Consider the following 23,118-nt stretch of genomic DNA (forward strand, 5'->3'; position numbering starts at 1 on the left):
CGAGAAATTTTAGGGACCGTTATTGTTATTCTTTAAAGTCAGGGTATGCAAATCTACTCTTCGTATTATCTGTACAATATAGAAAATGTTATAATTTAAAACAAAGTGTCAAACACAGCCTGTGGACCAGATCTGCCTGTAGAACCCCATCACTTAGTCCGTGGTGCTTTCTCTTGGTTAGATCAGACCCTCATGGGACGTGGTGTGTTCCTGTGGTGTGGGGCTAGCCCATGGGCTGAATCAGGCCCACAGACCCCTTTCCCTCTTTCTCCCTCAGCATACCTGATCCAGAGTCCACTCCAGCTGGTTTGGGACTTGCGCTGTGTGGCACAGATCCCAGAGTGGCTGGAGAATAGGCACTGCATGTGGTACAGGGGGGCCAGAGCATGTAGCACGACTGCCACTCCAAGCAAAGTATGCTGGGACCAGATGAGTTTGACACCTGTGACCTGAAAGGAAATCCTTCAATTTAGCAGTTAACTAGAATTTACTTTGGCAACCCTTAACACTTGTTTTGCCAAGTTTTTTTATATCTACCTCTGTGCTTAAAATCCTGATCGTCTTCAGCTCATTTCCAGGCGATGCTAGCGCACAGACTAAGGCTAAATCTTGGAACCCAGCCCAGTCAGTGGGAGAATTGGTATTGGCAGGTTATTCCTGAATTCTTTGGGCACAGGGCATCATGATACACTGCTGTAATGTACTATGGAGCAGGGGTAACACGTAGGGGGTGCACATGGGCGCATGTGCACCCCCCCGAGTGTGGCAGTGCACCACTGACACTGCCGGTGGCATCTGCAGGCAGTCCGCGATCGCTGCTGGCCACCGTCGACACTGCTGGTGGCGTCTGCGGGTGGTCACCAACCCTTGGTCGGTGCTCACCACTTCCCTTCCCCCCGCCACCGACCGGTGTCGGTGGTGTCTGCAGGAGCTCCCGCTTACCACTATTGAGCTCCTGCCACAGCCGTGTCCCGTCCCGTCCCGTCGTTCCCCCCCAGCCGCCGGGGGCACACATTGTTCATGCTATGGAGCATGGTTTTCTGGCCCTTATTACTGATTTAAGGGTTAGACTGGCAAGGGTTCTTGCCTCCTTGTGAATGTGATAGATGCTGCTATGGTAATCTGGCATCCCACAGAAGAATTCTGCATGGCAAGAAGGGGCAGGCTGCCTGCCACTGTACACTAATCTAGCAAAGCTGGTAGTATTTAGCGTGACTTTTCTAAGGCATGACCAAACAGCTTTGCTTTTTCTTTGCTTTTCAGTTAACATGTCTATGAGACTGCTTCAGGTTGCCTTCTATTTTAGACGGAAGGCATTATAGACACTAACTGATTCAGAGAGGCATAAACTTTTGTAGGGGACATTCTACTTTGTCAGATGCTATGAAACAGCTATGAGGTAGGTTGTCCCCTATGAAAGCTTATGCCTTTCTAAACCAGTTAGCTTCTAAGGTGCCCCTGACCTGCCTTCTGTCTGACTTCAGACTAACGCAGCTACTTATCTCTTCCTGTTTTAGATGAAGTGGTTTGCATTGCATGTCTTCGTGATTTACTGTGGTATGCAAGATTCTCAAAACATGGCTCCAGGTTATACGTATTCTGCTAACAGTTAGGGCTGTGTGAAGCTTCGGTCTCTGTTTCAATTCAGCAGAGATTTGGTGGCTGAATCTCCGAATCCGAATAGAATCAGGAGACCCATTAATCTCTCCGAATCAAATTGGAAGCCTCTGATTAGATTCAGAGAGATTCAATGATCTGAACATAGACACAGCTTAATTTGTGTGTTTTTTTTTTTTTTTTTTTTGTTTTTTTTTTTTTGTTTTTTTTTTCTATGTACCTCAAGGTACCAGGCAGCTCATGAACACTGAGATGGTGGGGCGGATGGAGTGTCCCATGGGAGCGTCGCGGAGTCCCCAGCATGTTCAGCGGCAGACCTAGAAGTGGACCAGAAGCACTTCCGGTCCGATTCCAGGTCTGTCATGGAGTGTGTGGGGGGCCCTGCCCTCGCCTTGGCAACTGGTGCCTCCTAGGTCTGGGAGGGCACCTGGGGTGCCCCTGCGGCCGATTGCTGAGCCAGGGGAATGCAGGAGAGAGGCTCTCCCATGTGCTCGGTGGCAGACCAGTGGACCAGAAGTACTTCCGGGTCTGCCACCAAGCATGCGGGGGGGGGCCCCCCTACGCTCCTGTGGGATGTTCCATCTGCCCCACCATCTCGGCGTTCATGAGCTGCGCCTGCTACCTCCAGATATGTACAAAAAACATGTAAAGTTATGTCTGGCTGAATCGCTGATTCTCCGAATCAGAATCAAATCTTCATATTCAGATTTGGCTGAATCGAATTGGGACAGTGATCTGAATCAACTAATCAAATCACTGTCCTCTGAAATTGAGCCGAACCCTAATCGAATATGGCCCGTTTCACACACCCGTAGTAGTAGTTCTGTGAGCCTTCTCCCTTAAATATTAAGAATCAACACAAGAACTGGTTTTCTGTTGACTGTACTCAGTTTTGGATCAGGTTCTCTAAATTTTCCAAATGCTTTATGTGATGATGGGAAGAATGCTTGCTTCATAAATTACTTTGGGATTACTTTGAGGATGACCAAAGCTAAATTTTGCTCTCAGTTTTGGATAGTTTGTTTTTCTTTCGCAATCATTACAGTAGATTGGTCTGTCATATAGCTCATTTTCCTGCTGTGTTTGCAGTTTCATCGCAACACATTTAATCTTTTTTTTCCCCCCCCCCCTTGGTCTGAGAGGCCAGAAACAGACGTCACCTTTTTGCCATCATAACATTTTTATTGTGCTACAAAGGCCAAGCAACAGATATCCGTGCACTTTGTCATGGCACAAATGCCCAAACTTGTGACCACACCAATAGGTAGTTAACATTTGTGCTGTTTTTTTTTTTTTTTTTCCAGTAGACATCTGTTTGCTTTATGGTGGGAGAGTTCAAGCACCTCTGAGCTACCCACACTCTCTAGTCTACCTGCCAGGTGCTGCCATGCTTTTGAGGGCCTAACCCTGTGTGGTCCATGAATTCTCCTGCAGGGGTATTATGACTGGGCCCCTATAGCCCTGGGATTGCCTGCCCTGGTTTCCCCTCTGGGAGGGGATTCCCCAGGCAGATGTATTGTGCTGCCATGCCCCAATTTGTGGGGTGTGCCTCTGCAATTGAGGGAACCCTGAGGACATTTATAATTCCCGCCATAAACTTTTAGTTTAACCTTGCAAACTCTGCCATTCAGCAGCAACTGACAGAGGTCGTCTTGAAACAATTGGTGGCAAACAGAACCATTGATAACTCTCTTCAGTTGACCTCCATGTCTCCAAGATTATGGATTCTCTCCTTTGCAGAGCTACACTCCAAGTCAGTTTCCTCATTTGTGGTTGTCCTGCAGTATTGGCCCTTTGAAGCCCCAGAAGCGGCAGGGGCCCAACCCTGTGGGACGGTGGGAAATGTCTGTGTTGCCAAGTTGATCGTCTGTGCTAGGACACATCCTGGCACAACTGATCCTGCTCTAAGGACGATGTCTGTTTATAGCCGGACAGAAGCAGTTTAAAGGGGCGTGTTTAGATTGCATAGGTTTGATAAGGCATAGTAGAATGCATCTGACAAGTAGGGGTATATTTTATTTGTTGTTTTTTTGTTTGTTTTACCATACAATACATTGTTCAGAAATGGAGAGACTACACAAAAGAAACAAATAATTTATCTAAAATATTTTTCCCCATATGGTGAAGTTTTTTGTTTTTGTTGGGATATTCTTCTCTTTGTAGGTATGCCTTAGCATGGTACTGTGAGTAGGGTTCTACCTAAATTGTGCTGGAAGTGCACTGTGCAGCAGCTCCTTCAATCTTGTTTTAAATATGCCGCTATTTTTGCCTCCTGCTGCTGATTGGTGGAGGGGCCCTGGTGGCCCTGCCACTTGCTGATTAGGCAGGAGGCAAAAACAGTGGCATATTTAAAACCACAGTTTTTGCCTCCCAACCAATCAGAAGAATGGCTGAGGCCCCTCCACCAATCAGCAGCAGGTGGGGGTGCACAGCAAAAAAAACAAGGATAAAGGAGCCACTGCACAGTGTGCTTCCAGTACGATTTAGGTAGATCCCTACCCATGAAGCATGCAGGCTTAAAAATGCCTTATGTGCAGTAAACAAATTTGAGGAATTTAGTTACAGAAGACCAATTTCAACCTTCCCTTCTTTTAATCCCGTCCCAGTATTTTCTTGTCCTGATCTGTGACGTTCTTTTCTTGTTTGTTTCTTTATATGGTAACCCTCATTGTGGCTGGAAAGTGTTAGAGCAAAATATGTTTTTTAACTGTGCAAATTAACACAGCTATGTAATTTTGTTTCTAATAAATATATGGGCAAGTGTATACCTAGGTATTCTTAAAGGTTGCCTAATGAAATGAACCTCAAAGATGAGTAAATATAAGGTTCTTTCATATTGCTACAGAAATGTAGAGCCTATGTATTTGCTATTTTTTTTTTTTTCCTTTTTTCATTAATATATTTCTCCATATGTCATTAAAATGCCCATGTATCCCCAGTGGGCCAAATGTTCTGTCATAACTTGAAATCAATGGATTTTCAGCAACAACAACAAAAATTTGAATCGGTGCAGCCAGATTCTCAGATGATGCAAGTCAGCCTAGTTCCTCTGACTTCACTTTACCTCAGTTTACAGAGCTGAGCACCTAGCCCATAACTATTATATTTTAGCTGTCTTTCTTGTGGTGACTAGTAATATTGTATTTAGCTAGAGATCCTGGGGCACAGTTTTTTAAAATTATGTCAGCAAACAATGCTTACTACAATAGGAGATAAACTTGATGTTCTCTTTTTTTCAGACTAATGGACATATATCTGGTAGTGGTGATGTATATCAAGAAAGGCTAGCACGGTTGGAAAATGATAAGGAATCTCTTGTTTTGCAAGTAAGCATTCTCTTGTTTACAGGTTGGTTGCTTTAAATGGTTAAAGAATTGAATATTTGCTTGGAGTCATACCATCTTGGCTTGTGGTCGTAGAGCTTGTTTTTTGAGAAAGTTGAACTAGGTTAACATAGAGTGTGACTTTAAATTTCAGTAAGATTGAGTGTCCACTCCATGTGTAGACAAGCCTATATTTAATTGTTACCTGACCTTATCCATGAGGCCACTATGTTTCTTTCATATTCCTTAAGAACCTCTTCTTTATTGACTACTAAAACATTACACAAGTGGGCCCTATTTGCTTATCTATACTGTAATGCTAGCTCAAGGATTGGGAGCAGTCTGGCCCATGGAGTACCAGTGATTTATTCCGCATAATCTTCATGATGATTAATGGTCTTCCATTCCTTAACCTCCCCTTTGTTTCTATTATCCTCATATGATACATCTGTCAGAAAATTGTCAGCTCTTCAGAGTGGACATCATGGTCATATATAGACATTCAGTTTCTCCTGGGAGAGTTGCTGCTCTCCTAGGAGAAACCACAAGTGTACAGAAGATGTTTGCGACTTTTCTTCCAGGACAAAAACCACTCTGGAAGAAAAATAACCCAGGAACAATCAGGTTTAAATGGCTCCCAGGAGAGTTTCTCCTGGGAAAGCAGATGTCTGAGAGAAGCCACAACAGTCATTCAGCATCCCAGAGTGCTTTGCTCCTGGCTCCTCCGCCATGGAACACAGCGTGTCGTTTGGGCTGGACTCTACTGCTCCAGCTGAGGAGGAAGCAAAACATACCCCCTTCATGATTCCCACATTGTACTGTAGGTAGACACCGGTTGATCCTGAGCCAGCTGGATCAGCTAATTAGGGCTTCTTTGTACATTTCTGTCTCTAGACAGACTGAGGGAGACACCAGAGCACTCAGAGATGTGTGCACAAGAGGCCCCTGGCTGTGCCACATCAATTGTTAGCTTTGCTCCTCAGGGGCTTAACCTTCAAATGTCTGTTCAGACATCTCCAGGTAATATTTTTACTAGAAAAGCAAACCTGGAAGAATTGCCCCAGATTATTTGAACATGTGTACACAACCCATATTGACCTTGCTTACGGTGGGATGCGTGAGGCATAATTATGGGCTTTCTATTATTTATTTAGTTTACAAGCATAGAAAATTAGGGTTGGAAGAGACCTCAGGAGGTCATCTAGTTCAACCCCCTGCTCGAGCAAGACTGCTCCCTGTTCCCAAGTATATCATCCCAGCCAGGGCTTTGTCTAGCTAGGTTTTAAAAACCTCCGAGAATGAAGATTCCACAACTTCTCTGGGTAACCTGTTCCAGTGCTTTACTACTCTTCTAGTGAGAGAGAGTTTTTCCTAATATCCAACCTAAACTTCCCTTGCTGTAACTTGAGACCATTGCTCCTTGTTGTGTCATCGGGCACCACTGCAAACAGTCTAACTCCATCCTCTTTGTAACCCCAGTTTAGGTAGTTGAAGGCTGCTATTAAATCCCACACCCAGTCTTCTCTTCTCCAGACTAAATAAGCCCAGTTCCCTCAGCCTCTCCTCAGAAGTCATGTGCCTGAACCCCCTAGCCATTTTTTGTCCTCTGCTGGACTCTCTCCTATTTGTCTACGTCCTTTCTGTAGTGGGGAGCCCAAAATTGGACATAGTACTCCAGATGTGGCCTCTCCCATGCTGAATAGAGGGGTATAACCACTTTTCTTGATGTGCTGACAGCACTCCTGCTAATGCAGCTGAGTGTGCCATTAATCTTCTTTGCAACAAGGGCACTCTTGGTTCATAACTAAGCCTTATTTGATACTGATGCAATGGGAGTACCTGATTCTCAAAGTTTTTTCATGCAGCTTTCCAGACAATATTATAAAGCGAGAACTTAGTCACTGTGCACATCTAAGATCCCACTGCTATTGAAATTACTATTTCAGAAGAGGAGTTCAATCCTAGCTAAATTACAAGCTTTGGGCCAGGGGAACTTGCCTACCAAAAATTGTTCTGAAATTGTAGTGGGCAAATGTAGATATTGTCTACGTTTCTGAAACTTCCCATGCTGTGGACTGCTCGTGTTGTAATTGAACTGTGGATGAGAGCCCCATGTTGTTTATATGCGAGCCTTCAGGTCCTTAGGAATGATGTAAATTTGCAGTAGTTATGTATGTCCATATGTCACTACTGTACAGGTAAGCGTGCTTACTGATCAAGTGGAGGCTCAGGGAGAAAAGATTCGAGATTTGGAGTTCTGTCTAGAGGAACACAGGGAGAAGCTGAATGCCACAGAAGAGATGCTACAACAGGTATTGTGAGGAAGCAAGAGCAATTGCATTTCTTTCTGCTTATTAGATGTGTTGTGGTACTAAATTGTATAGTTTGGTCTGCTTTAGTTAGACTGGTATAATTTAGTACAAGATCTTGAAATCTTCCGCATGGCACGGCAGTGATAGCTCCTTTGTTTACCTTCCCACTTTATTTGTTAAAAATGCTCTAATTCTTAGTTACATCAGCCCTATTCTGCAGAACAGAATTTAGTAAAACTCTTACTGGAGTTCTGTTAATGACTTCCATGGGAGTTGAATTGAAGCCTTAGCTAGCTCTTTTGGGGCTCCTATTTATTATAAATGGCATGCTTTGCTGCTCTCTATAATGGGAATAGGCCTTTTGGATGGGGCATTCCTGGCCTGGCAGCAAGACAGCAAGAGCAATCCATAATCTTGGACACATCCAGGTGGATTTGAAGAGAGTCACCTATAGTTCTACTTGCCATAAGTTGTTCCAAGATCATCTCTTTCAGTTGCTACTGACTGGCAGAGTTTGCAAGACTAAACTAAAAGAGTTTGTTGGGAACTATGGATGTCCATTGTTCACAGCTTTTCCTGAGGGGTAGAATTGGGCCTTCCTGGTCATCCTTAGGTGACCCAGTATTACAGGTAGAGACTTCTGTCTGAGGTGTGAGAGGCTGGCTGGATGAAAGATTGAGTTGGCTGGGGTGAGTATCCTGGGTAAAGGATTTTCTTGATTTATTATCTAAAAGACCTCTTTCTGTTTCTGGGATCTACCTTTGTATTCTGCTAACATGTAATTAAAAAAAAATGATGAATTATTCTGTTCCTCTTAATTCTGAATCAGGAGCTATTGAGCAGAACATCCCTTGAAACACAGAAACTGGATCTTATGGCAGAAATTTCCAATTTGAAGCTAAAGCTAACCTCTGTAGAGAAGGACAGATCAGACTATGAAGTTAGATTCAGAGACACAGAGGTGAGTAAAGCAGTTGAATTGATCCTTTAAGCCTGCATGTGGCTTCATGTTTCCTGAAACAAGCAGCAGGACTTTTTTTACAGGTAATGGGAGGAGTTAATCTTTAATGTTCACGTGTTTTCTTTTTAAGGAAAAAAAGTTCCTTTTGCTTGGGGAAACTCTGTTTTGGAAAGAGAACTTCCAAAGTCAGGTTCTAAGCACGTGGTTCTTAAGCTGAAAAGCTTGATGGTCTGATTCAGTGAGAGACAGATGTATCATGTATAGTATCTCGCTGAGAGTTCTTTGCTCTTTTAAAGAGCAGGATCAGGGAGAATCGCAGCCCTTGGCTCTGCTTTCTCTAGATCACTGGTCTGTTGCATAATAACTCCTGTGATCAGATGGTGCCAACATACACAGGTGGTAACAACTTTCTGGTAATTGCATAAGGTAAAGAAGAGAATGTTAGGCTCTCCTTTTTTTATAAAAGAAAACTTGAGTTTTTGCTCCTTAAGATTGCAAAGAAAAATTCCAAATGTGAATTAATCTGCAGGAAGAAAGGGTAACAATAATGCCATTCAAGGAAGTAAGTCTCACTTAAATGTTGGGCTGATTCTAAAGGCTTTTTATGACCCTTGCAGTAGTTGGTGTTGTGAAGTGTAGCTCCTTTATTCTAATATAAACATATCTGGAGCTGTGAACAGAGTTTACATCAAGTTCTATTACCTTATCCCCTCCAGTCTGATCCCAGTTATCTGAATGATTATTACTGCCTTAACAACAACTTACCAGCTCAGACAAGCATCAGACACACCACTGTTGTAGAAATGAGATTTGCCAGGTGGCAAACATAGATGGAATTCTTCAAGATAGCTTTAGTGCTGTAGAGGCTTAGCCAAATTGTAACTAGCTGTTATTTTGGACTCCCAGACAGAAACATTTTTTTAATTCAATGAAGTGATGGTAAAATGTGAAATCCATTACCTAATGAAAAAGCATAACACCATAAGATAAGCTCTGATCCTTACAGCATCACACCCTCACTGAGCAGTTTAAGCGATGGGTTAAAATGTAAGCATCAACAGCAAATGCGAATTTCATTACGTGTCTGCCTCTAAGCATCACTTGGTCTCTTAAATGAAGGTTTTCCAAAACCAATAACAAAATCAATTATTCAGTAGTCTCGTCATCTCTTTATGTGATTGTAGTCTTCCCAATATTTGCTGTTATCCCATCTTTCATTGTGCTACAGTCACGCCATGACACAATAGCTCAACTCAGGCAACAGATGAATAAAGTGGAGGTGGAACTAGTACTGTTTCAGGAAAAGAGGTTACAGTATAGGGATCAAGAGGTGATTTTTGCACATCATTAACTCTAATTGTAGGCTCTGTGCATAAAGCTTTCCTGCATGGTAGCTGTGAATAACCTGATTTTTTTTTTTTTTTTAAATGTCTCCAAATATGCCTAATATGTTTTTATGACAATGAAGTTACTTAGATTGCATTTAAATGCAATCTTATTAATTGCAGTAACTAAGACTACAACAGTTTTACTTATAAGACCTTTTTTACCAGAACTAATAAACTATTACTAAAATATTCTTTCCTTTAAGAAAAAAAGAAAAGGCAATGTAGAACTACTGCTGAGTTAATAAAATGTTTTTATTTCATGATCCACCTGTTCCTGGTCATAAAGTTTGAGCCCATATTCTGAAAGATGTTCAGATGTCTGACTCTCACTGAAATCAATATGATATTCAAAAGGTCAGTGCTGGCCTAATTCATTCATTAATTAATGATTGGCTAACTGTAGTGAGAGCAGAGTTTCGCCAACGTTGAAAGCTTTTGAGAAATCCTATCCTAAAACTTTTTGTGCTGTAACTATTCATGTGCAAACACATAGCAAAACCAGGGAAACGTGGAGAGAATATGTGAATGTGGAGAAGAAAAAAAGCCACAGATGATACAAAGTCCATGGACACAGGAACAGGGCAATCATTGGTAGGAAGTGAGGCCCCCAGCTGTCTATCCTATTGCTTATTTTGAAGCGGTGTTGCCAGATCTTAAATATTAAATTATCATATTGGAAGCTCAAAATTATTGTATTTGCTGAAAAACTATCATACACTGGAAAATATGCAAATAAGCCTTCGTATTTACTTTACTTTATATTGCTCACTGTATTTGGCAGTTAGTGAGTGAGAACTGAGTTGTCAGTTAAAGTATTTCTTTATTTTAGGCAAGCAGTCATAAGCAAGTGCTGACAGCAAGCCCAAAAATCAGTTAAAACTCCTTGAGAATGACTTGGGTTTTTGCATATATTGCATCATTTAGCTGCCTCAAAAATTGTTGTACATTTTGAGCACTTTTACTGTTACTGATTATACATCATACAAGGATTGAGTTAATTGTACACCTGGCAACACTGCTTTGAAGAAGTAGAGCGTCTTAATTTCTGTCCCATTAAGAGAACAATTGGCTGCTGCAGTTATTACCAAATGTCTAACATATAAACTCCTAAAACCAACTGGCTGTGGGGAGGAGGTGGTATGTAGCTTATCCTTTTGTAGATTGCAGCCTGGATATATAAACAATATTATTTTCTAATAGTTGAAGAGAAATGGTAATTCTTTTGGCTAAAAATCATGTTATTATCTGTCTCATGGTAAAAGAGTTGTCTCGGAATAATGAAACATTTTATTCTTAAATCTTTTTAAGTCTGGCTCTGTTAGAACTATGATAAAAACAGAGCAAGGATTTTTTTGGTGGTCAGTTAATGGATTTAAATAAAATCCTCATTATTGAGAGTGTTATTTCTGTGAGACCCATTGTGTAGGGCATCTTTGTTTGTCAATTTTGTATCAATAGAATTCAATATAAATCATATGCTTCCAGGTGTGATTTTTTTTTTTTTTAAATCACAGTTTAATATCTTGTTTGCTGTTAATTTGAAAAAACGAGCTTCAACAAAACGTTGGCTGTTCTCAAAATACAGACTGAATTAAATCCCACACAAGCATACAGTTTTCCAGTTTTTACTTAAATATATGACTTCTCCTTGCCCCCATTTGGAAGCTGTTTTCTCATATTCATGAATCTCCCTCTTTCTGCCTGTGGATACCTCCTTTTAATAGTTCTGTGTAGACTTTATTTCCACAATTAAGGGCATTTTTACACATGTACATGTCACAGCGCTGGGTGCTTTGAAAAGCATTCGGTGCTGCACATCAGTGTGGAGAAAATAGCGGCAGCGCACTTTTGCACTAAAACAGCTTGGAGGTGCTTTAGTTCAACTGCACCACCCCCATTTTCTGCACGCTGATGCACGTTTTGCCACTTATACAACTGCATGCTGCACAGCGCAGTTTCCCTCAGCTTGCTTGTGGAGCAGGCGAAGCAGCGGGTCTCCAGTGCATCACTGGAAAAAATTATATATGTATAAATGTGCTAAACTTCTAATCCTTCAGTCTTCTCTATCCAGTGATGTCAAATTAGGACTGAATTATTATTTTTTCTTTATTAAATAATTTAGTCTGGTCATAGTTTTGGCATACAAGCATCTCACCATTTGTATCCCTCTTTATCATCATTTTGGCTCTATACTGTATTCTCTTCCAACATGACTGTATTTTTGTTGGAAGTTGTCCAAAATTGCTTCAGAATGTGGTCTTTTCAACAACGAGAGAAATTTACCTCAGTGCTTGCATTATACAAAATACTAGAGAGTTTGGGAAAGGAGTTCACAGCCAGACCATCTGTGGAGCCACAGCTAAAAGGTAAAACTGCCCTCCCCAGGTGAGATCTTCAGGGTTCAAACACTATCACATTTTTCTGTGGTAGTCGGGCAGAAGGTAGGGCCGGGTGACACCTTGGGGCATTTATACACCTACTTTTTTTTCCTGGGATGTACCAGAGAGCTGCCACTTCGGAACAGACTCAGTTCATGAAGTCTGCTTCGCACGCAACCTCAGGTGAACTGCACTGCGCCGTGTACAGTTCTATAAGTGGCAAAATGTATGTCAGCACACAGAAAATTACAGCAGTGCACTTTTGAACTAAAGCACCTCCAAGGTATTTTAGTTCCAAAACCCACTGCTGCCATTTCCTGTGGTGATGCGAATTTCACTGCTTATACAACTGCATGCGTCTCAGCACTGCGCACTTTTCAAACCACCTGGCGCCGCGACACATACATCTGTAAAAATGCCTGTGGAGACTAATTGGTTCAGAGAGGCAGGAGCTTTTGTAGGCAACAGTCAGATGCTGTCCCTACAGAAGCTCATGCCTCTCTGAAGCAAATAATTAAGGTGCCACCCTGCCCTTCCTTCTGCCTAACTTGACTAACGGCTAACCACAATGCTACAGTTCTGATAGTGTGTCCTAAAGCACTGTAATGGTTGGTTCTCATGAGTGTAGTTTACATCACTAGCCGGGGAAATGTGCGTGCCAGCCTGAAAATACCCCAACAGCAACCCATTCCAGTAGCTCTTAGTAGAATCATGATTAAAACGAGCTGGGGAAGGAATGCAGAAGAATGGAGAGATAGGAGGTTCTGTAGTGAAATTAATAGACACCCCTTTCCCTCCCCCCACTGTCACAACCCAAAGTTGTGATTTTTTGTTCGTGTGCGTGCTTCGGCACCGCTAAATTATTTCCCGCCAATTTGTCGCTTTCTTTGCACGGTAGAGTTCTCTGCTGCTAGAGAGAACTCTGGTGCAACGGGGGATTTCCCGCCAGATTACAGCTTCTTTGCAGTGTGCATCTCTTTCTTGCATTGTAGTGATGCACGTTGTAAAGAAGTTCCCGCCATTTGTATTAGGATCCGCGCCATGTTATTGGCCCATTCCTAATATAGGCACACGTGGCAGCTAGCGATTGGCTTGCTAGCCGTACATAAGGCTTGGGTCGTTTCCGCCCAAGCCGGAGGAGGGAGGACGAGAGAGATTCTGTGTGAAGATCTCCAAGTGCTGCGGACCCGACGCGCCTCCCATAAGTAGGCAATAGAGGCAATAGAACCGAGTCTACGGAGCTTTCGCTTCTCGCCTCTCCCCGTCGCTGAGTGCAATCCTAGGCGTATCCCTTTCCTGTAACTTCGGACCCGCGGAGCCTAGCAAACTCCGGGGAAAACTTATCAGACCCGCGGAGCCTGAATAACTCCGGGGAAACTTTTCGAACCCAACTTAACTGGACCCGCGGAGCCTAGCAAACTCCGTGGGAGCAGTCGATTTGTCAGAGTCCTCCAGCAAGGGTTCAAGTGGGAGCTGTGCCTGGAAACCTGTCCAGCCTACACCAATACCATCTTTGGGTGTAAGTAAACAATCTTTTCAATCAACCATTACGCCTCCGTAAGTAATTCTAACTCGCGTACGCTAAACCGCCCCGCGGTTCTCTCCCGCCCTGCGTGCCCGGGCTGCTGGCCACAGCCCGTGTGCACCGAAGACGGGTCCGGTACGACCCCGGTTTGCTCCCGGCTCGCCCATGGTGGCCAGAATGGGATCGGAATCACCGCTGCACATGGCGACGAGGGCGGGATCAGGGCCCGGCCCGCACACCCACCACCACCCCAGCTTAGAAACCTGTTGTGTAGCTCACTGTACAGGAAAAGTCACTGAATGTGAATGCCATAGGTTTTGAAGGGCGGCAGAGTTGCACTTTGTGCTGATATCCCTCTTTCTCTTTAGAAAGTGTTTGTACTCAAGACCAAAGGCTACAGCATTTTAACTCTTCTATGCGTGTAAGAGGAGGAGTGATTAGATAGAAGTGGAGCAGGTTTTGCAAGAAAACAGTCATTCATTGGTATTTCACTGTTCGTGAGGAGCCTGACTGAAATCCCCCTGAAACCAGTCAGTCTGTCATTGATCTTGTGTGAGAAGCAAGGTGTGTTTGTTTGTTTGTTTGTTTGTTTGGGTTTTTTTTGTGTGTGATATATCTTTATTGGGTCCACTGAATAATTGAGAGTGATGTTAGACAAGTGTTTGGACACAAAGCACCCTTCTTCAGTCTGGGAAGGAAGCAGAGGCAACCTAAACTACAGCAATTATTTTTGTTTGATTCCATTATGTAAATAATAATAGAGGACTCTTAAACTGTAAAGAGAAGTTATCAAAAGTAGCTACAAAACAAGTGAAGGACAGTCGAACCTAGGTAACTCAATTATAAAAGAATAAGGCTATTCCAAAGGGAAGAGGGTCATTATTACCTTTGGTGTACAGAGATTACAGAGATGTGGAGGAGATTGTAATGAGCCACAAAAACCCTGGCCTGTGTTTCGTCCATAGGTTTTAGTGTCTGGTTAAGTTAAGAATTTTTATTCCCTGGCATGTCTTTTTGAAAGTGTTTTATAGACTTCTCTTGAGTACAGGCAGTCCTTGGACTTATGACACAATTGGTTCCTGAAAACTGTGTCTTAAGTCGAATTGTTGTAACTCAGAACCAATTTTCTCATAAGAAACAATGTTATAAATGGGGGATTGGTTCCTGAACCAAGGCCCGATACTCTATTTTCATCAAAAATACCCCAGAATTTTGTACTTAATTATAGAAGAGTAATATAGCTACATTAATGTATTTATATTATAAATAGCAATCGTATTGATTTGGAAGGACTTCTTTGAAGCGACTTTGCTGGACTTTTTGAAGGGCTCTTGGTTAGATTTTTTTGAAGGGTTCCTGGCTGGAGTCTTCTCAGGAGTCTTGGCTGCAGGTTCTTCTGGAGTCTTGTCTGCTTTCTTAAAGAAAGTGTCCAAGGAAGGTTGGACAGATGTTCTCCAGGGAGACGAGTGATGTAGCAAAGTTGTTCGCTGGTGTGGCGTCACATTGGGATCAAGTGTTGTAAGTCGAAACTGATTTTCTAAAGTTGAAACGGTGTCAATTTATAAACGTAAGTGCAAAATGTTGTAACTCGAAACGTAAGTCGAAGACTGCCTGTACAAGGATTTTGAGATCAGAAATGGAGTGGGAGGGGGAGGAGGGGTCTCTGAAATATTTTCTCCCTCTGATGATTGGGTGTTTCTGTCCTTTTTATTATTTTTTCTGTGAGTTCATCCTGGAGCATGTTGGTTGTTTAACATTTGAGGCTCCAAGGACACTGATTATCATGGTATCCCAAAGATTACAAAAGTGTGGGTGCAGTTGCAAAGAGCATGAATATCTTTCCCTGAGAAGTATCCTGACTACAGACTTTTTTGTTTATTTATAGTAGAGCAGTGACTTGTGCCCTTGACAAATCCTGGGACCTCCTCATGCTGACATTTGTCCTAACCTTTTGGAAAAGACAGTCCCTGCTCTGAAAGACCTGTAATCCAAGTTTAAAATGGACAAAGGGAAGGTGAGAAGGAAAAATGTGTACAAACAGAACATAAGGAAATGAAGTAAAGAAAGCTTACAACTAGGAATTTCAAAGGAAATGGAAGGTGCCTTCAAAACTATGAGCCCAAGACTGTGCTTAGGGTTGACCTGAAGGCTGTCTCTGAGCCCATACCCACTAACCATCTATACTGTAAACAACCATCTACTGTAAACATCCAACAGATTAGATTTCATAGACATTAGGGCTGTAAGGGACCTTGAAGATCATCAAGTCCAGCCTCCTGCCCCAGGGGGAGGAAATCCACTAGGGTCAAAGGATCCCAGAAAGATAAGCATCCAAACGTTTCTTGAATGAGTCCAGAGTAGGTGCCTGCACCACTTTTGGAGGGAATCTATTCCAGGCCCTGGGGGCTCGGACAGTAAAGAAGTTTTTCCTTATGTCCTGCCTAAAATGGTCATGGTTTATGACCATTGGTCCTTGTTATCCCTTGGGGCGCTCTGGTGAACAGACATTTCCCCCAGATCCTGATGCATACCCCCTATGTACTTACAGGCAGCCACCAGGTCACCCCTGAGCCTGCGCTTTTCCAGGCAGAAGAGTCCCATGGCTCTCAGCCTCTCATCATAAGGCCTATTCTCTTGCCCTCTGATCATGCATGTGAATCTCCTCTGGACGCTCTCAAGCTTCTTGACATCCTTCTTGAATTGCAGAGCCCAGAACTGGATGCAGTACTCGAGCTGCGGCCTCACCAAGGCCGAGTACAGCAGAAGGATGACATCCTGAGATTTACTTGAGAAGCATCTATGGATGCAAGCCAGAGTTCTGTTCACTTTACCAGCTGTGACATCACATTGGTGGCTCATGTTCATCTTGTGGTCAATCATGACCCCCAAGTCTCTTTCAGCTGTGGTGCTAGCGAGCGTGGCACAGCCGAGCCTATAAGCATGCTGTGGGTTTTTTCCCACTTGAGGTGGAGTACCTTGCATTTTGCGGTATTGAACATCATCAGGTTTATATCCACCCACTTACTAAGCTTATCCAAGTCGGCCTGGATCCCTAGCCTATCCTCAGGTGTGGACGCTATGCCCCATAGTTCAGTATCATCGGCGAACTTGGCCAGTCTGCTTCTGACACCAATGGCCACGTTGTTGAGAAAGATGTTAAGGAGAACCGGTCCAAGGGCAGAGCCTTGGGGGACACAGCTAGTCACGGGGCGCCATAATGTTTCGCATCCATCGACTATTACTCTCTGGGTCTGACCTCTGATCCAATTTTCCAGCCATTGGACTGCGGTGTAGCCAAGGCCACAGTTGGCCAGTTTTTCCATGGGGAGATCATGGGACACCAGATCAAAGGCTTGTTTAAAGTCTAGATATATGATGTCAATCTCTTCTCCCTTGTCCAGGTGATATGTCACTTGGTCATAGAAGGAGATGAGATTGGTCAGGCAAGACCTACCCACGACAAACCCATGCTGGCTGTCCCTCAGGATGTTGCCATCAGCCAGCTTATCACGGAGGGTCTCTTTGATAATTTTCTCCAGAATCTTACCAGGGATTGAGGTTAAACTGATTGGCCTGTAATTCCCAGGATCTACTTTCTGCCCTTTCTTGAAGATGGCCTTCACATTGGCCTTCTTCCAGTCTTCAGGTACTTCACCTGAGTGCCATGAGTTTTCTCACTCAATTTGCCAGTGGTTGGGCTATGACACCTGCCAGTTCCGTGAGTACTCTAGGGTGTAATCTGGCAGGACCAGCCAACTTGAAGAGGTCCATCCTCTTGAGGTGTTCCTTTGCAAGGTCTACACTGATGCTGGGTATAAGTACACCCTCACTCTGGTTGTCTTGCATCATGCTAGGCAGGACGGTCCCTTTGGGCTGATGAAAGACTGATGCAAAGTACCCATTAAGCAGGTTGGCTTTTTCCTGGGTGTCGGTTATGAGCTTCTCTGCTGAATTTCAGAGCGTAGGATTAGTTTTGCTTCTGCATGTCTCTTTTCTGCTGTGTCTCCTTTCTGGATATTATGCTGGATATTAGACCCTGCTGCAGGCCTTGAGCACAGGAAGTATGCCAGCAGCAATCCCACAGTTTCCTGACTTCTAGCCCCTCTGCAACACACTTTGCATGGGGATCTGGGAGACTTCTTAGGGAGAGAGAGCCATGTTAAGTCTAAAGTCAGGCAGAAGGCAGGATAGATTTGTACATCAGAGATGCATAAGTTTTCATAAGAATTAGCTAACTTCATCAGATGATTTGTAGGACCAGACTTAAGAAAAAAGCATGCTCAGGTGCAGAGCTGACCCGAGCAGGGTGCGGGGCCCTGTCCCCGCTCTGATCTGGGCCCTGGACCCGAAGAAGCTGCCGCCGATATCAGGAGGAGGTGGGTGGTAGCTCTGGCAGGCCAGTAGCGGGTACTCCTGCGTTGAGCCACCCACCTCACTGCGCCTGACCACCTTCCAGGCTCCAAGTGCCTCCCTGGGGGTGCCTCATGTCTGGCCGATCCCCTTCCTGGAGCACACCCGCTAACCTGGGGGTAAACACTGCCACCACCCAGGGATGGGCTTGATTCTGGCTCTGTGCCCCCTGGGAAACACAGGCCTAGTAGCCCTTGAGGGTACTTGATTCACTTCAAGAACTTGGGATGCTTCCCTCAGTCGGAAGCACCAGTAGTGGTCTCCCTTAGTCAGCCGAACCAAGGGGATCCCAAGGCATAATCTAGACCCATGCCCACGCTAGGTACAAAGGAGAACTTTATTGGTTACAAGGGTAGGGTTGCAATAGGGTACAGGGTAGAGCAATATCGGAGAAATCCCATAGAGCAAACTGGCATGGCTGGGTAGCCTTTGATCATGCATCTGAGTTACTGCAAACTATATATCTAGTTAGATCTCGGGTAGCTTACTCACAGGTATCATCCAGAGGCAGGCAGTTCCTTGATCATGAGTTTTGAGAGAGAGCAAGTTTCAGATGTTCCAGCTCTTCTTTCTCTCTGAGTCTTTGTCATGGCTGCTGCCTCCTCCTCCTCCTGGGCAGTACTTAACTTATTATAGCCCTTATGACCTCATTTACCTGGTCCAATGGAAGCCAGCACCTGTTGGCTGTCAGCCAACCAGTTGGAAATGCATCACTAGTTGCTGGGCAAACTGGCAGTTCTTAGCTCCCCAGGGAGCCCAATCCCCTCACCCAGGTATGTGATGACAGTCGCATAGGCAGAGGGAGCAGGTTTTCCCCCCTCCCTCAGGAATGTATCCAGCTCAGGTTACCTAAAGAAAGAGGGTAAGGTGTGTACTCTCTGCAGGGCCCATCTTAGCCAAATTGTCACAGAGCAGAGTTTTTGGGGAGAAACAGAGGTGGCCTTCTGCCACAGTAGCGCGTGGCTGGATGTGGAGCTGCTGCTCCGCCTGGCTCTATGCTGCTGCTGCTGCTCCACCCCGCTCCATAGGGCCCCCCAAAGCATGGGGCCTGGGGTGGTCACCCCAATACAGCCCCCCACTAGGGGCGGCCCTGCTCAGGTGCTTGTACACATAATGAAAATTTATCTTTGTGTGGCTTAATGGTGTCACACATTACATGTACACAAGTTTGCAGGGTTTTAAATGAGTTTGCATTGCTGCAAACTGAACTACATCCCAGTGCAGTTTAGTTTGCAACATTGCAACTTGAAATGTGGCAGCTATTTGTCAGTTCTCCCCTTGGCCATGGGAGGCGGGCAGGCTGTGCAGGAAAAAAGGGATTGGGCCTCTCACTGCTCCTGCCTTCAGCAGGCTCCTGCAGCTGGCAGGATGCCTGGTGCCAACCGGGAGTGGGCTGGCTTGCTCCTAGGGCAGGGTGGAGAGGCAGCTGGAGGGTGGCTGGGTGTGCTGGTGGCCAGAGAAGGAGGTGGGGATGATGCATGGGGTGTGGGGCCACCCGGGCAGGTTGCTAGGTTCCCCAAGCCCAGGAAGGAGACCGTAAGGTCAACTCTAAATATCAGCTTCAATGTACATTAAGTGACTTGTCAGTATCCAACAGGGAGTAAATGACAGATTTGAATCTGAGCACCTGTCCACAGTAGTGACCACACCACCCTCCTTTTTTTCTGCTACTAACACAACAATAATTACTGTCCTCAATGCTAATAGCAAATCACTGTGTAGTGCAGATGAGGGGAGCAGAACTAACGAGTGCAAAACCCCAGGATTGTAGCTCGCCCTGTATAAGGCAAATGACAGCAAAGAGAGAGAGAGTTGCTTACGCTCATTTCATCCTTCTGTGTTCAGAGATGTGATCTGGCCCTTGGCTGGTGATGGCAGGTCTTATATAAACGTAGTGGACTTTTGACAAAGTTGCCAACCGAATAAAGCTTGCAGCTTGCCAGTAACAAAAAATGTTCTTGATATCCAGACTTTTTTTGCTGACGCGTGCTTTTACTGATGTTTTACATAATGTAAATATAACTCTTCTGCCAGGCCCTGCCCTGTTGCCAGGTCCCAGTTAGAAGGGCTGAATTTAACATCAACCACAGTCTAAAAAAAGGTAACAAAATTGTGGTTGTCAGTAAAAAGTTTTCAATAATAAAAATTCTTGGGTTGCAACCCTGTTTGACTGCAGTGATGGTTTTAAGCTGTGCTGTCCCCTTCCCCCTCCTTGCCAGGGTCCCCACTTCTCACTCCTACACCCTGATGTTCCCTGGCTGCACTTTGCACCATGCTTCTTCTCCCCCCCCAGTCTTATTCCCATCAGCTCTGCTCCTCCACACCCCAGCACAGACCCTCCAAAGAAGCTTTCTTGCCAGTAATATTACAGGCAGCCTGGGATGCAGCAGCCCATGGCTGAGAGACTGCTTCTTGAAGTTTGCTGTGCTCCCACTCAAAAACTAGGTGGCATACTATGCTCTAGCTATTAGAGCTTCAGTCAAGTTGTGGCTGCTTAGTGTTTTTACTGACAGCTAAAATTTTACAGACTTTACTGATTGGCATTTTTAGCCTATTTTTTTCTTAGAGTAAATTTACTGACAATTAGCAACCTTGACATCTATGCCAGAAAAAAGCTGTGTGTGGAATGTCATTTGCAGTATAATAATGTACATAACACACTTTGGCAGGAGATAAATAGGAAGTTTGTCAAGCAAAGCCTTCACAGTATGTTTTTGAAATATGGTTAAAGATGCCCTTTAATTCTCTTTAGCCCTGGGGCAGTAGTTGTATAGTGTTTTTAATGACTATGATACTAATTTATACAGCCCCCAAATATGTGCAGTGCACTTAATTGAATAAAAGACAAAGACATGGTTCTTAGCCTAAGGAGTTTCAAGACTAATTTTAGATATGCCTCAACAAGGCAGAGTCGCTAACAATTGGAGGGGATGGGCAGAGAAAATGTTTGGGTTACAGTAATAAAATCTCTCTATTAGTCAGTGTTAGCAGTACCATTAAAGTGTATTCTTTTCATCAACTCCTTTTTTGTTAGGAAGAAGTGTTTGTTTGTTTTTTTCCACACGAGATTTTATATAAGAGCTGGTGTTCTTGCTTCCCCCCCACATTGTGCGCATGCCCACAATTTTCATTTACAAATGGTTTAAGTGATAAAATGGTAGGATAACATCACAGCAAAATATAAATGTGATGCCTGTGAGCAAGGATTTTTAAAAAGATCCTTAACGTTTATCATCGGCAACATACAGCTTCATGCATTTTAATTCCAGACATTGACATCCCTCAACATGCTCTTTCATGTCCCCCACAGTCTCTAGTTAGATCAATGAGGAAGTGCCAGCTGTGACCAAGCCATAGAGGTGTGCATCAGTATTCAATATCATTAGTAGAATTTTTCCTTTTAATTTATCTTTGTAGATGTACTTGAACATGCATGGAGCGCAGCTAAGGATACTGGTCATTAAATCAACTATACCTTTTTGGAAGTAAATGAAGGGAGATTGAAGGCTGTTTTGTATGACAAGTTTTCTGGAAGACTTCTCAGTCCCAATTGCATAAATAAGTACGAGTTCTTGCTTAGCAGGAAGATGGCATGTTCCATTGTCTTTGAAATGAAGCTAGGTAAAGGGTTCATGTAGTTCCTAGAACCTAGAAACTGAACCAACTGAGGTCCCTTTTTATTTATATTTAATTTGTCCTCCGGTTGCTAAGAGAATCCAGTGACCAGCAGGATGGCCTCAGTTCATTTGCAGTGCTGGTATGGGGTAAGAAAAATTGAGAAGACTCCGTCAACATCTCCCCTACCTCCACCCCTGCCCTTTTTGATGTATTTGAAATACTTCCTACTTCTTAATAGACTGGGAATAGCATGAAAATGGCTTTTTTCATCATATCCAAGCACTTTTGGTCTCGGCAGCCATTTTATTGCTGTATTGTGGTCTTCATGATCATCAGACACCTGCTCCAGTACAGGGCAGTGACCTGGGTAGGCAGGGAGTCAAGAGCAAGACTGGCCTGGAGAATGTCTCCAGCCGTGTGTTAATGGCCCTAGAATGCCCAGGCTGGCTGGTTCCAGATCTCAGAATTGATTGGCCTCTTATTGCATGTATGTTTGTGCCATTGGTTGGTATGGGTAAAAGTAGATTATAGTACCTTTGTATGCAGACTGGTAAAACTGAGCATTATATTACCGTACCAGGGCTTAAAAGATGATTCCTCCTTTTGTGTGTTTTCTTCCAGGCTGCATAAAAACTGAAGGCACTGTTTTTGAACAGTTCTCAAATGAAACAGTATTACCATAGTGGCAGTGGATCTTTTAGATTCACTTTTTGCCAAAATGTAACGCCAAGTTGGGGATCAGCATGTCAACTACAGATTATACTCATCATGTATAATTTATTACATTTCATTTGGATTTGTGAGAAAACCACATCCCCCTGGTAAATTTTCCCCTGCCAAGCAGGAATTTCAGTGCTTTTTATTGTTCTTCAGTAAACCATGCTGCACTTACTGTAACAGGAGAAACATTCTGTTTGTGGTGTGGGTTCTGTATCAGGGAAGCCAAGGAATCCAAATATGTGCTCTTCATTTCTCTTCCATGCCCCTTGACTTGGTTTTCCTATTGTAGTATATTTTTTATAAACCAGTAGAGATTGCAGATTTACTTTCTTGTCAATTAGTGAGATGGCAGGCCAGTTGGATGCTCATCTGAGCAGGATAGTCTTGTGATTCAGAGTGGACTGGATTCAGGATCCTTGCATTCACATTCTGGCTCTGCCACACAATTTCTGCCTGACCTTGGACAGGTCCCTTTCTCTTCATCTCAGCCGTACTTCCCTATCAGTAAAATGGAGATGTTTTAATGGTGGTTATACTACCTTGAAACTTCGTTCTGAAGTATGTGGGAAGTCAGCGGAAGTTCATAAAGCATAAAGTGGACAGGATTTCCAACTTGCTTTTTAAAAAACTTCCGAAATACACAGCACTAAGCTTTGGAATCCTTTGTCTTTTGGTGGTAGTTGCCTTGTAGAGTCAGTTGCAATGTTGTCTAACTTGAAAGTCCTTGTAGCTTGAAACCACATTGTACAGTCTTTTTCTTGTTATATGCTGATAATGGTTTTACTTTATTGTATTATATAGTCCCAGTTAAATGTAATTTGCTTGTATGTTCGCATTTATGAGGTCAGCATGTGATTTTTTTTGTA

The 23,118-nt window shown here is 43.7% G+C and overlaps 1 protein-coding gene across 10 annotated transcripts in view; it reads left to right on the plus strand.

Moving 5' to 3' along the window:
* PPFIBP1 (PPFIA binding protein 1) overlaps nt 1-23,118 on the plus strand; it is a 185,667-nt gene that overhangs the window by 96,390 nt on the left and 66,159 nt on the right. For 9 of the 10 annotated variants that reach the window (XM_014607328.3, XM_059726613.1, XM_059726615.1 and 6 more), the window contains 3 exons: nt 4,857-4,943; nt 7,139-7,252; nt 8,082-8,213. The exons of the other annotated variant lie outside the window; for it this stretch is intronic. In XM_014607328.3, coding sequence (XP_014462814.1) covers nt 4,857-4,943; nt 7,139-7,252; nt 8,082-8,213 — 333 coding nt within the window. The remainder of the gene's footprint in view (nt 1-4,856; nt 4,944-7,138; nt 7,253-8,081; nt 8,214-23,118) is intronic. 10 annotated transcript variants of the gene reach the window in all.

Source organism: Alligator mississippiensis, chromosome 4, assembly GCF_030867095.1.
Source record: "Alligator mississippiensis isolate rAllMis1 chromosome 4, rAllMis1, whole genome shotgun sequence".
Taxonomy (NCBI): Eukaryota; Metazoa; Chordata; order Crocodylia; family Alligatoridae; genus Alligator; species Alligator mississippiensis.